Source organism: Corythoichthys intestinalis, chromosome 1 (genome assembly GCF_030265065.1).
Source record: "Corythoichthys intestinalis isolate RoL2023-P3 chromosome 1, ASM3026506v1, whole genome shotgun sequence".
NCBI lineage: Eukaryota > Metazoa > Chordata > Actinopteri > Syngnathiformes > Syngnathidae > Corythoichthys > Corythoichthys intestinalis.
This window is the reverse complement of record NC_080395.1, coordinates 23,939,637-23,952,531: the sequence shown is the minus strand read 5'-3', so window position 1 is coordinate 23,952,531 and position 12,895 is coordinate 23,939,637. Positions and strand designations below refer to the sequence as shown.

Genomic DNA, 12,895 nt, shown 5'->3' with positions numbered 1-12,895 from the left:
GATTTTTTTGGTATAAGATAGAAGCTTACTTATTTTTTTTGCTTTTTTTTTTTTACTTCTTTTTCACGTGGATTTAATTTCTTTTGCAGATTAAAAAAAAAAAAAAACTTTGGAGAGTTTTGGCGATTAACAAAGATGGCCAACCTAGAAGCCTGCTCCAGGATGGAGGAGAGGGGTCTTAGGGGATGGAACAGTGGTCAGTTATCATGTTGTTTGTTGCTGAAGTGATGGGTGCAAACAAGTTGAAATTGATAGGAGAATGACAACTGTGTATGGTGCCAAATATTTCAACTGAAAAGATGTCTGAAAAAAATGGCATGAACTTTGAAAGTGACAATGAAGTCAAAAGTGTTGTGATTTGTACAATGAGCGAATACGGAAGCCTGTGCACAGATGGAAAAGGTGTGTGACAGTTCTGGGAGACTACGTTGAAAAATATTTTAAAAAACAAAACAAAAAAAAACAAAAAACAACTTAACTTCTATTTGTATTAGAAGTCCTTATGCCGAAAAATTAACCTTATTTATTGAATGACCCTCGTATATACAGTATGTTTTATACCATATATGTTATCTTTACACTACTTTAAAGTAAAATGATGATACGTTCGGTAATAATAAGTAATATATACGGAATGTTTTATACCATATATATTTATGTATATTTACACTACTGAAGCAAACACTTTGCAAAACAAAGAGAAACTGTTCAGCGACAGCAAAAAAGTCAAGTAAATCCAAAGACCAAAATATGTTTCCTCAATCTATCACATTGAATGACTTTATTATTTATGTTAAACCGAACATTTCAATGCAATTTGTTTGAACCTTCTTTCGTTCTGCACAGCTGATTTGCAATAAATAAATAAATAAATAAATAACAAATACAACATAGGGATTTGTGAATTTTATTTTTTTCTTTGTTAAAACCTAATAACCGATTTATAAGGCTATAAATTGTCATGAAATCTTTGTTCAAACTGGGGAGAAAAAAGTCGTTTGAATGTGCTTTTCCCCCTCCCTAATACATTTCCGAGGTATCGGATATTCGGATTGGACCTGTAGATCCTCAAAATCATGTGACTCGGACTCTCATGCAAAAATGTGTTCGGGACATCCCTAGGCTAGAACAAACCGTTACGACAAGATTGAGAAGATTGTGACACGCGACTAAATGGAACAAGACGTGAAATGACTAAGTATGGAGAAGATCGCTGTCTAAAGGCATATGCCTGAGTTTTGTTTTTTTTTTTTTTTTGTATATGTGTGCCTGAGAAATGTACAGTGGTACCTCTACATACGATCGCTTCGACACACGAACTTTTCGACATTCGACGTAAAATTTGACTCGCCATTTGTTTCTACATCCGACGACATGCTCGAAATACGACGACAATGGCAGCACCGCAGACGAATGCACGGCGGATTTTCTTGTGTGACAAATCAACACTGGTTTCAGAAAAGGTTGGTACAGGTGGTGAAACAAGGAAAAAGTTGACGCTTACCTTCTAAATGAAGATGCAAATGACAGAAAAATATGAGCGTAGGGTGGGCATCCGTGAAATGGCTCAACAATACATCTCCACGGTCCTCCTCCGACCATCGTTCGCCAGTCTTTATAAGTTAAGCTGACAATTCTTATTGTGGTAACATCTCCAGAGAAATCGCCAACTTCGCCACGTTTTTATCATTTATTTCACAACTTATTCAAAACAAAAACACCTTCTGTCTGCCGCAATTGACGGTGTTAAGAAAACATTCAAAGTGAAAGTGAAACTCAAGCTCACCGGTCTGCCTCTGGCAAGTCAGCACCGCGGTGCGTTCAGGGTCAGCAAAAAACGTCCGCCACATTAGAACCCGATTCGTTACATTAATACAGGAATTATTATTATTATTATTCCGATTTTGATTTATAATTTATTTGTTTTGCTATGTGTAATTGCCATTTGTAATAGTACCAGCAGTATTTTTTAAGGATTTAGTGAAGGTTTTTGGGCTGTGGAACCAATTAATGGAATTATAATGTATTCCTATGGGAAAATCCTGCTCGACATACGACCATTTCGACTTACAAACAAGGTCCTGGAACGGATTAACTTCGTATGTAGAGGTACCACTGTATTTGAGTTGGAATCGTTTTAACCTCATGATGCCTGAATTTACATTGAACAGATACGGTATCTATTAAAAAGCTTGGGGGAATACAGGAGTACAAGTAAATAATAGTTGTATTAAGTTCATTTTGTCTACAATTCTGGAACATAACGCTCCTTATTAGAGTGGAAACACTATCTCTAATCGGAGACGCCAGTTTTTCTTTTTAATTTCTGGCAGTTTAGCGTCATACTGCCACCCACAGGTGAAAGAGGTTTCGTATTTCTGGTAGTGGGCAAGTCTTGTTACAGTGTTATTTTCGGATTCATCCTAAATTCCTACACACGTGAGCAGGCTTCTACTAGTATGTAGAATTAAAATAAATAGTGCATATAAAAACATGTTATTCATCTACGTGTTAGAAGTCTGTCCGTCAACTGGCACTTGAATACGTTTATCCAAATTCTACAGCAAAAGTACAAATCCTTCTACACAAATTTGCAGTTAAGGAGGCAAATTTGGAGCAGTTTAGCTCTGGATGACAGCTTATGCGACAATTTGGATACAAAGGCCACCGGAGTGAAACCAAAGGGGCAGACGTTATCATTTGTCCGCCATTTTGAGGGCAGGGACATGAGAGCCACAAAATGGCGGCGGCCTGAGAACAACTTCCGTGATGCCCAGAATGTTTTGAGGAGCAAGGAACGTCGCAATTAATAGTCTCGAGATGAACCCCTTAGTTTCAAGTCTTTCGAACGCACATCGAGGTGCGTCCGTGGGCTAGTTTAAATCGGGGATCTCTGTTGTTCAAAAGCTAAACAGACTGTGTTAGCTTAGCCTAGCCGTTAACAAAGACGCGCGTCAATCAGCAGGCACAAAGTGTGTAAAATGTGCGCGAGATGGATAGCAGCATTAGAGTGGGACGAGGAATTTTGTGGAACAAAAGAGGAGCTACGACCTCAACCAGTGGATGACATTTTTAACAACAAGCTGCTGGCAGGTTAGTTAGTTTCTCACGCGTTTAGAAAGCATTTCTGATTTTATTTACATGCAATGAAATTGTAAAGTACCTAAGGCATTGTGAGTGATGCTGTACTATAGAGGTTTTACTCCGTTTCCATGGCTAGTAATTGGGAGGATAACATGCTAGAGTTAATATTTTGTAAACACAATCTGTTTCAACTTGAGTTCAAATTGGAATGTTTTCCAAATTGTCAACCGCTTTTAGTGGCAGCCAATGAGTTCTGTTGTTTTGTACATTCTGTAGTTATTAGTCTTAGAACATGGGTAAGTTTTAGCAAAATATCAGGCTAAAATAACAGACAACAAACTTTTTGTGAAAGTTACATTCCACTCAAAATGACCTTCATGATATTTTTTGGTTGTGATGCCACAAACATTCCATACAACTACATACAAAACACTTAGAAAATAACTGGCTTGTAAAATAACCATTTGCTTGTGCATATCGATCTATTTACAATCATTACATTTAACCAATGTATATTGATTTTGTACTATTAACAGACGGGTGGGGGTGCGTGTGTGTTTGCGCATTAATTCATTCGCTCCTATGCCTTTTTTTGGGGCATATGTTGTGTAAAACGGCTTGCGAATCTCTTTGGCCTTGGGTCCATGTTTTCCTGTACAAAGTTATTACTTCCAAATATTTGAAAATAATTCCCAAAATATTTGAAGAAAAATGGTATTTTCACTGTAGCCCTTTTTATCATTCAAAATGATTAAATAATGTAGCCAGGATTAAAAGCGCTCTTTTCAGCTGCTCATAGCTGTACTTTATTCTTGTTTTGAACTTTCCCATTTTCATGATCCCACTTGATATTAGATGGACTCCACCAAAACGTTTACAGCATTTGTCGCCTTGTTTCTTGTAGACGTCAGCGATACGCACTATCCTCTCATCATAAAGGAAGAGGAAGAGTCGTCACCCATTAAAGAGGACGAGGAGCAGGATAATGTGGAGTTGCCTGGTGTTCCTTTTAAGATTGAAGACGAAGGTCCAAGTGAGGTGAAGAGAGAGGCGGAGCCTCCGAGTAGCTACAGCTCTGCAGTAGTTAACAGAGACCGCCATGGAGGATCACCAACAGATGGCATAGCAGCTCCTCTATCAGAGCGTGATGACACCATGTCAAGATTGCCTTGTGCGCATGATGAAGGAAAGTCTGAAAGTCATAAAACGGGTGACAGTGACATCAAAAACTGGAAATGCTCCCAATGCGGAAAAATGTATAGTTACAAGTCTGGGCTGAACAGGCATATGAAAAAACACGCTGGACAAGAACCTTTGGTCTGCTCAATTTGTGGTAAAATATTTTCTATTAAGGAATCCTTAATACTTCACACGAGGACACACACTGGGGAGAAGCCTTTTTCCTGCTCAGTTTGTGGTGAAAAGTTTAGTCGGAAACCGTACTTAAAACGACACACAAGAAGACACACTGGGGAGAAACCTTTTTCCTGCGCCATTTGCGGTCAAAGATTTGCTCAGATTGTAAACTTGACAAACCACACAAGAAGACACACTGGGGAGAAACCGTTTTTCTGCTTTGTTTGTGGCCGAAGATTCACTGAGAAGGGACACTTAAAAGTTCACGTAAGAACACACACTGGTGAGAAACCCTTTTCCTGCTCAGTTTGTGGTCAGAGGTTCTCATTCAAGGCAAATTTAACAACACATACAAGAATCCACACTGGGGAAAAACCTTTTCCCTGCTCAGTTTGCGAACGAAGATTTGGTCAGAAAAGAGATTTGAAAATTCACACAAGAACACACTCAGGGGAGAAACCTTTCTCCTGCTCAGTCTGTGGCCAAAGATTTGCTCAGAAGGAAACCTTAAAGATTCACATGAGAACACACAGTGGTGAGAAACCTTTTTCTTGTTCAGAGTGTGGCCAAAGATTTGCTCATAGGGTTGGTCTAAAAATTCACAAAAGAAAACACACTGGTGAGAAACCTTTCTCCTGCTCAGTTTGTGGTCAAAGATTCTTCTGGAAGTATCAGGTCAAGAAACACGAGTGTGTTGGTGCAAAAAGCAGTAATCAATGAAGTTTTTGCTTGCCATCAAAATTGTCATTTGTATACTTTGGTCCTTCTTACACACCTCCTGTGGCCAAGTGTTGAAGATTCACAAGTCTGCTAAAAACATTTAAATGCAATGATTGAGCTACTATGTCCACCATTTTATTATGTGCGTATTCAGTGAGCAGATGACTGAAATTGAAAACTGAGTAAAAGGAGACATTTTTTGTGATCACATGTATTTTGCAACCGTCTACATGTATGGCAAGAGCTAGTATAAATGACCTTCATTTGAAAGATGGTTGCTCAAAGAATCCAAATATGCAAGTCATTGGCTGCCATTGACACTGTAAATGTCCAATCCACTTGAAGTGGGAGGGTGGCAGCAAACATGTTAATTCGCTGCCAACCCTCCCACTTTAAACCAATTGGACGTCTACTAGTGATAAACTCATTTCAGAGTTTTAATTGAGTTTTTCAGAGATTTTAAGATCTCATGTATTTTATGCTATTTGCTTGGTTGACACTGCTATGTCCCTGGATAAATAACGGTAGGATAGATATAGAAATGGATAATAGCAATGTGTGTATTAAGGAAGAGGATTCAGACACGGTAAAGCAGATATTTATAAATGTTATTCTTCATTTTGTGTAATCTTGGTATGTGTAAATAAAAGTCTCAGAACCGAATCTCCATTTTTCTTGTTCATTTACTCCATGGCATGCTTTTGAGCGGCTGCATTTGGAGGTAGTCCTGGCAAAAGATGTGATTCTGGCTTTTTCATAAATCTCCTTGATGCTCCTGTAAGTACGTTAAATAAAATCAAAAGAAAGGGTTCTCAACACGTACGCATAGAGGTGTTTTTTGTTTTTCTGTACCGTTTCAGGCCATTCTCTTGTCATCTCGTTGTTTATGATGTAAAATGTGATGGTTTTGTTGTGTACACTGGTGTGTTTTGAATGCGACAGGTGTATTTGCCTGTGCTTTTGAAGTCAATCACAATAGAACTGCATTTTTTCATTCGCTGTCAACCCACTTACTTCGAAATAAATTGGACATCTTGCACCATTGAGGTAGAAATAAATGCTCTTCCTCTGGCCAAGATGCACCCTCCCACCTATCAGTTTATTGCTCATAGACATCCAGTTCATTTGAAGTGGGAGGCTGGCAGTGAATAAGCATCATCCTCGCTGGAGATTTTAATCTTGCTGCTCTCAAGACTTCCAATGTTTCATAAGCATGTGCACTACCCAACAAGGAGAGACAACATTTTTTTATTTGGTCTACCTAACACAAGGAAGCATATAAAGCAGCCCACCTACCCTACATCGGCCTCTCTGATCACTATTATGCTAATGCTGGCATAAAGATAGTAAGTGAAGGTGGCTAAATCAGTTCAGGAGTGGATAAGAATATTGCCAGAAAAGCTGCGTGCTCAGTCCTCTGCTCTTCCCCTTCTGAACCATGACTGCGCACCAACCTACAGCTCCAATCCCATTGTGTTGGTTGCAGATGACACAACTCTGGTGGGACTCATCACCAAAGGTGATGACACCACAGGAAAGAGGTTGAACTCCTGAACACGTAAAGCAAAAAAATACACCCTCCTGCTAAAAGTCAACTAGACCAAGGAGATTGTTGTCAACTTGCAGAGAGGCCACACCCAACACCCACCGCTGACCATCAATGGAGAGAGTAGCACCAAATTCCTTGGGGTGCAAATCAATGAGGACCTCTGCTGGACCACCAACACCGCATTACTGTCGAACGAAAGAGGCCCCTATATTTCCTGTGTAAACTCAAAACGAACACCACCAAACTCACCAACAGCTTCTTCCATCAAGCTGTCAAACTGCTGAACTCCCTCCCCACCCTCAGCCCCAGTCTGGGACCAGTAGGTTAGGAACACATTTCCCTGCCCACATCTCTACTTCTACCTACTCCGCTCCCTTTGCACTCACTTGCTGCTATTATAGAAATTGCGCACTGTGTCGATGCACATACCTCTACCCTTGCAAATCTTGCTGCAATTATGCACACGTTTGCAGTTTTTTTTTTTTTTTTTTTTTTTTTTTTTTTTTTTTTTTTTTTAAATCTTGTATTTGCTCTATTTGTATTACCTAGACTAGAAATGTTTCTCTTTTTAATGTCTGTCCTGTCCTGTCGTGATATTTGTCTGGACAGTGAAGATAGGCAATTTCAATTATTTTGTATGTTAAGTACATGTAGCGAATTGATAAATAAACATTGAATCGTGAATTATAAGCAAATATAGAGTTGTACTGGGGGAAATTTTTATCTTGAACGGGAATTTGTAATTTGGACTGGTTTTCTTTTTTCTAATTGAGCTGGGCGGGTTTTACATTGTGATCTGGCAACCCAGGTGGATGGCTGTCTTTCCCATCTGGCAAAGCTTGCTTTTTTCTCGCGCCGCCATATTGAGGAGCGTCTCAAGCATCCATCCAAGTACCGATTGTAAACTCAAGCACATTTGAAACTCTTTAAACGAGCACCGAGCGAGTTTCAAGGTTCGTTCACGGCCGAGCTTAAGTCGAGGGACATCCCATGTATTCTCTATGTTAGTGTTGACGAGAACAGACCGTCAAGTTTGTGGCCTAGTTTAGCTTAGCTTAGCAACTAACAAAGACAGACGTTGCCAAGTAGACACAAAGTAAGAGGCTAAAGTGTGGAAAATGTGCGCGAATAGGACAGCAGCAGTGGAATTGGACGAGGAACCTCGTGGAGAAAAAGAGGAGCCTCGACCTCAACTAGTGAATGACGTTTTCAACAACAAGCTGCAATCAGGTTAGTTTGTTTCTCACATGTTTGGGAAACATTTGCATTTGTAACAGCATTTTTGTGTTTACTGACATGCAATTAAAGTGAAAAGTGCATTAGGGATTGTGGGTTATTCTGATTATTCGAGCTTTACTTTACTCTCAAGCTTTGCTTGAGAGGCAAATCGTGCAAGAGTTTTGCCTTTTATGAACACAAACTGTTCCAACTTGAGTTCAAATGGTGATGTCTTTACCACATGTCACAGGAAATGCTTCATTACTATTGTGCAAGGACCATTAATTGCTTAGCTTCATATGAAGGCCTATTATAATCTGGATGACAATATTTTTGTACATGTGCGCCACCAAGTGGTGATAATAAGTAACCTTTCTCATTTAACTCATTTTACTTATCTCTCACATCCTCACTTGAAGAGATCATGCAATTCTACCCTTTTAGTACAATAATAAAGCATGATCATACATTCAACATTTGGGTCCGTTTTCTGAAAATTATTTAGGGCAATATTTTCAGAGGATGCCAATCTAATTGTGATTTGTGTTGACTTTTATTACGTTACCATTCAATAACTAAATCACATCACTCCAAGTTTAAAAAGCTTTCAAAAGTACAGCTGTTTGTCAACATTTCCACCATCAATGTTATAGAAATATGATACAGTAACAGTTGTGTTAAAATTATTCAACCTCCAAGGAGCAACACCAGTGTAACGAAAGCAAAAGCATATAGGTTCAAGACTTAACACCAAGCAAAGGGTTGGGATACTAAGGTTCACAAAATGCTTCCTGAAGAAAAAAATAAGTTGAAGGAGCTTATTAAGACGCTATGTTTTTTTGAAAAGAGGAAGCATCATTTTAATGTTAACGCTCTCATAAAATTGACGACTATAACATGATGTTAACTAACTTTAGCTAACGAAAACAGCAAAACTTAAGACGTTATAGCGGTGACATCCCAGTAAGATATAATATTCGATGAGAGTAACTACAACTCCGATATCCAGTTTTATGAATGCTCTAACCTCTAGTAAAGCAAGTAGGCTAGCTATCTTGCCTCTGTCATTAGCCTAGTGTTACCTTAAAGCACATGTATGTGTCACTGATTATTTTGGAGACATTTAGTTGGGAGTGAAGCTGTTCACACTGTTTTATCTATTGAAGGCACTGGTTCAGTTGTGTTTTGGGCTTTGGGAAGGGAAGGAACTGAGCTGGCTTATATAAATTCTTTGTCTTGCCTTGTTTTTATTTTTCATCTCTTCACGAAATTCACTTCGCCAAAGCATAAATGTTGTCGTCTTGTGTCTTGCAGATGTCTGTGAAGTGCACTGTCCTGAGAGGCAGGAGTCTTCTCTCAACAAAAAGGTGGTTGAGGAGTCTCTACATATCAAAGAGGAGGAAGAGGAAGCGGACATCACCAAATTGACTGATGTGCCTTTGAAGAGTGAAGACGAAGGTCAATTTGAGGTGAGCAGAGGGGCGGAGCCTCTGAGCAGCAACAACAGCTCAACAGAAGGTGACGGAGACCACCGTAAAGGATCACCAGCAGATGGCCTCATAGCACCGCTATCAGATAGTGATGACGGAACTTCGCACTCTTCTAACTATTCTGATGTTCATGATGATGATGATGATAAAAAGTCCAAAGGAACAAAGAGGGGTCCACTTGACAAGAAACCCTGGAAATGCTCCCAGTGTGGGAAAACCTATTGTAACAAGTCTGGGTTGAAAAGTCACATGACAACACACAATGGAGAAGAACCTTTTCTCTGCTCATTTTGTGGCAAAATATTTTCTTTTAAGCAATCCTTAATAAGTCACATAAGGACACACACAGGAGAGAAGCCTTTCTCCTGCTCAATTTGTGATCAAAGTTTTAGTCGGAAGGAATACTTGAAAGGGCACACAAGAACACACACTGGGGAGAAACCTTTTTCCTGTTCAATTTGTAGTCAAAGTTTTGCTTATAAAGGACATTTAAATAGTCACACAAAAACACATACTGGCGAGAAACATTTCTCCTGCTCAGTTTGCGGTCAAAGATTCACGAATAAGAGACACTTGATAAGACACACAATGACACACACTGGTGAGAAACCTTTCACCTGCTCGTTTTGTGATAAAAAATTCTCTAGAAATGATGAATTAAAAAAACACACCAGAATACACACTGGTGAGAAACCATTTTCCTGTTCAGACTGCAACCAAAGATTTGCTCATAGGGAAGCCTTTAAAAACCATAGAAGAACCCACACCGGTGTGAAACCTTTTCCCTGCTCAGTTTGTGGGAAAAGATTCACTGAGAAGGGACATTTAAAAAGTCACATGAGAACACATACTGGGGAAAAACCTTTTTCTTGTTCGTTCTGCGGTCAAAGTTTTGCTCAGAAGGTAGCCTTAAAAACTCATACGAGAACACACACAGGGGAGAAACCTTTCCCCTGCTCAGTTTGCGGTCAGAGATTTGCTTGGAAGTATCAGGTCAAGAAACATGAGTGTGTTTGTGAGAAAAGCAGTGCCCAATGACGGTTTTGCCTGCCATTCAACTTAGCGTAAGTGTTGCACTGATACCATCTTTTGGCTCCCCATACTGATACTCAGATTCTTTCCTCTAGGATGCACTTTTAATGTGATTTTTCGTTGCTGTATTTTGTCGGACATATTGTTTGCTTCTTTTCAAACCTTTCGATATTTCTGTTGAATAAGGAAAGCAAATAAACCGCCTGGATCCTTGCTTTCATTGCTCAAATATTATTTTATATTGCCCTTTTTACAGAAACTGTGATGACTAAAGTTCAAAGTCTGGTGAATGAAAATACTACGGTAATATTATTTAAGTATTGTTACATACAGTGGGGCAAACAAGTATTTAGTCAACCACTAATTGTGCAAGTTCTCTCACTTGAAAATATCAGAGAGGCCTGTAATTGTCAACATGGGTAAACCTCAACCATGAGAGACTTAATGTGGAAAAAACCCCCAGATCATATTGTTTGATTTTTAAAGAATTGATTTGCAAATCATGGTGGAAAATAAGTATTTGGTCTATACCAAAAGTTCATCTCAATACTTTGTTATGTACCCTTTGTTGGCAATAACGGAGGCCAAACGTTTTCTGTAACTCTTCACAAGCTTTTTACACACTGTTGCTGGTATTTTGGCCTATTCCTCTATGCAGATCTCCTCTAGGGGGCAGTGGACAACAAAATTTGGCAGAGATATTCAGGTAATCTCCCGAGGATATTACAACAGCATTTTGTTTGTTGCACATTCCTGTCTTTCTGTTTGGACTTTAAACACTTTTTTTTTTTTTTTTTTTTAAATGTTTCCACAATTCTTACAGGGATTTCCTCAACAAACTAGTGGAAACAGTTGCGGGATATTCATATTGATGCTAAGTAGTTTTCAATTCTTTGTTAAAGGATTTTCTTGTATTATTTTTTAAACTGCCATACGTAACAAAATATTTGTTTTTCACAATATGCACTTAGCTTCAGTACACTTGCTCAATTTCTGTTTGTTGAGGTTAGTGTTTGTTTTTTCCTCGTGTAGATGCAAGTTTTAGAGTTAATCGATCATAACTTACATAGTTTAACATGTTCACAATGCTACATTTAAGACAGAAAATGCTTTAATGTTTGTGTGACTATTTAAAGTACTGTAATGTTTTTAGAGATACATGGCACACATCCGAAAATGGTGGTGTATTAGTGTGATTCAAGATTGAAGAGTAAGAACATTTTTAATTGTAATTTAAGATTACTTACTCTTTAGTATACTTTATTATTCTGTCAATAACTCACTTAAAAGACACAAAGGTTTGCATATTGGACTGGTGAGGCCTTGCTTCAAGGTTCACTTCAGCCAAAATATAGAGTTCCAAAAGTGGTAAAATTGGAATATGAGATGAGTTTGTAAGAAAACCATGTGGAATGCTAAATTTGTGACTAATTTAGAAAATTGTAATCATATATACAAATATCTACCTACCTGCTTGCATACCTATTTAATTACTGTCCATGCACACTCACTCACTCATGGATTCTCATGACCTGCTAAGTGGATTGATGGTGTGGGAGTGAGAGTTAGTGAGTGTCAGATGTTCGGACTGAGCTAAAGGCCAGGTTGAAAGAGAAGTCAACCTTGAAAGACGGTTTCTCAGAATATTCAACTATGCAAATGGTGCATTTCTGATTCCTCTGTTCATGGAGAAAACAATTGTTAAACCCAAGCAGGACACTGGTAGACTCAAACACAGGGCCTAGAGATTAAAGCTAAAAGCAGGCACACATTATTAAGACTGTAGTTACTGTTACTGTTTAAATTGGCACTGCCTTCTTTTCTTATGCTTCTCCCAGCAAAACACCTGTATCAAACGACTATTAAAGTGATGACTCACATGTAAACAGTGTTACTTCTCTATAGCTGCATGGAAAAATGAGTGAACATGACACCACAAGTAGGAAGAATAAACTTTGATACTTGAACTGGCATTTAGAAATGTTTGCCCCCACTTCAGGCAGCCATTCTGAGGGAAAATTGTTTTCATTTCAATTTTTTTATTTTTATTATTATTTTTTTTTTATGTTGTTGTTATTGTCTGCTTGGTTATGTGGTTAAACTCAATCTATAGTATTGTATTTGATTTTGATACTTGAATGCTTTGTTTTGTTTGTATATGGTTCAATAAAAAAACATACATGCGTGCGCGCCATAGCTCAAGCGTATTGACGTAAGTACGTCTGAGAATTGGCATGTACAGTATTTCATTTTACGTGACAGGCACGATATTTATTGGCCTCTAACACGAGAGAGACAGATGTGTGCGGACACGTTTGCTCTTTTAAACAACTAACATTTGTTAATTATACGCTCTGTGTGTAGTATCATCCATCGCTTTTCCTTTTTAAATGGGCACTTTTAAGCGAACGCAAGAAGTAACAACGGGAACATTTTAAAACAGGCA

General features: G+C 38.6%; 2 protein-coding genes across 2 annotated transcripts; both read left to right on the top strand.

The window, feature by feature from the left end:
- The first annotated feature begins 2,695 nt into the window (after nt 1-2,695).
- Nucleotides 2,696-5,989, top strand: LOC130922493 (oocyte zinc finger protein XlCOF6.1-like). Its single transcript, XM_057847291.1, has 2 exons — nt 2,696-3,093; nt 3,989-5,989. The coding sequence occupies exons 1-2, from the start codon at nt 2,982-2,984 to the stop codon at nt 5,158-5,160; spliced, it is 1,284 nt and encodes a 427-aa protein (XP_057703274.1). The 5' UTR covers nt 2,696-2,981; the 3' UTR covers nt 5,161-5,989.
- A 1,546-nt stretch (nt 5,990-7,535) lies between these two features.
- Nucleotides 7,536-12,538, top strand: LOC130921831 (zinc finger protein OZF-like). Its single transcript, XM_057846138.1, has 2 exons — nt 7,536-7,939; nt 9,242-12,538. Exons 1-2 carry the CDS (start codon nt 7,828-7,830, stop codon nt 10,453-10,455), a joined length of 1,326 nt encoding a protein of 441 aa, XP_057702121.1. The 5' UTR covers nt 7,536-7,827; the 3' UTR covers nt 10,456-12,538.
- Nucleotides 12,539-12,895: the final 357 nt, after the last annotated feature.

Excerpts from the sequence above, each read along its gene's own strand:
- LOC130921831 (XM_057846138.1), top strand. The coding sequence starts at position 7,828 with ATGTGCGCGAATAGGACAGCAGCAGTGGAATTGGACGAGGAACCTCGT. Across the intron at positions 7,940-9,241 it reads CAACAACAAGCTGCAATCAG|ATGTCTGTGAAGTGCACTGT; the intron begins GTTAGTTTGTTT and ends TGTGTCTTGCAG.
- LOC130922493 (XM_057847291.1), top strand. The coding sequence starts at position 2,982 with ATGTGCGCGAGATGGATAGCAGCATTAGAGTGGGACGAGGAATTTTGT. Across the intron at positions 3,094-3,988 it reads TAACAACAAGCTGCTGGCAG|ACGTCAGCGATACGCACTAT; the intron begins GTTAGTTAGTTT and ends TGTTTCTTGTAG.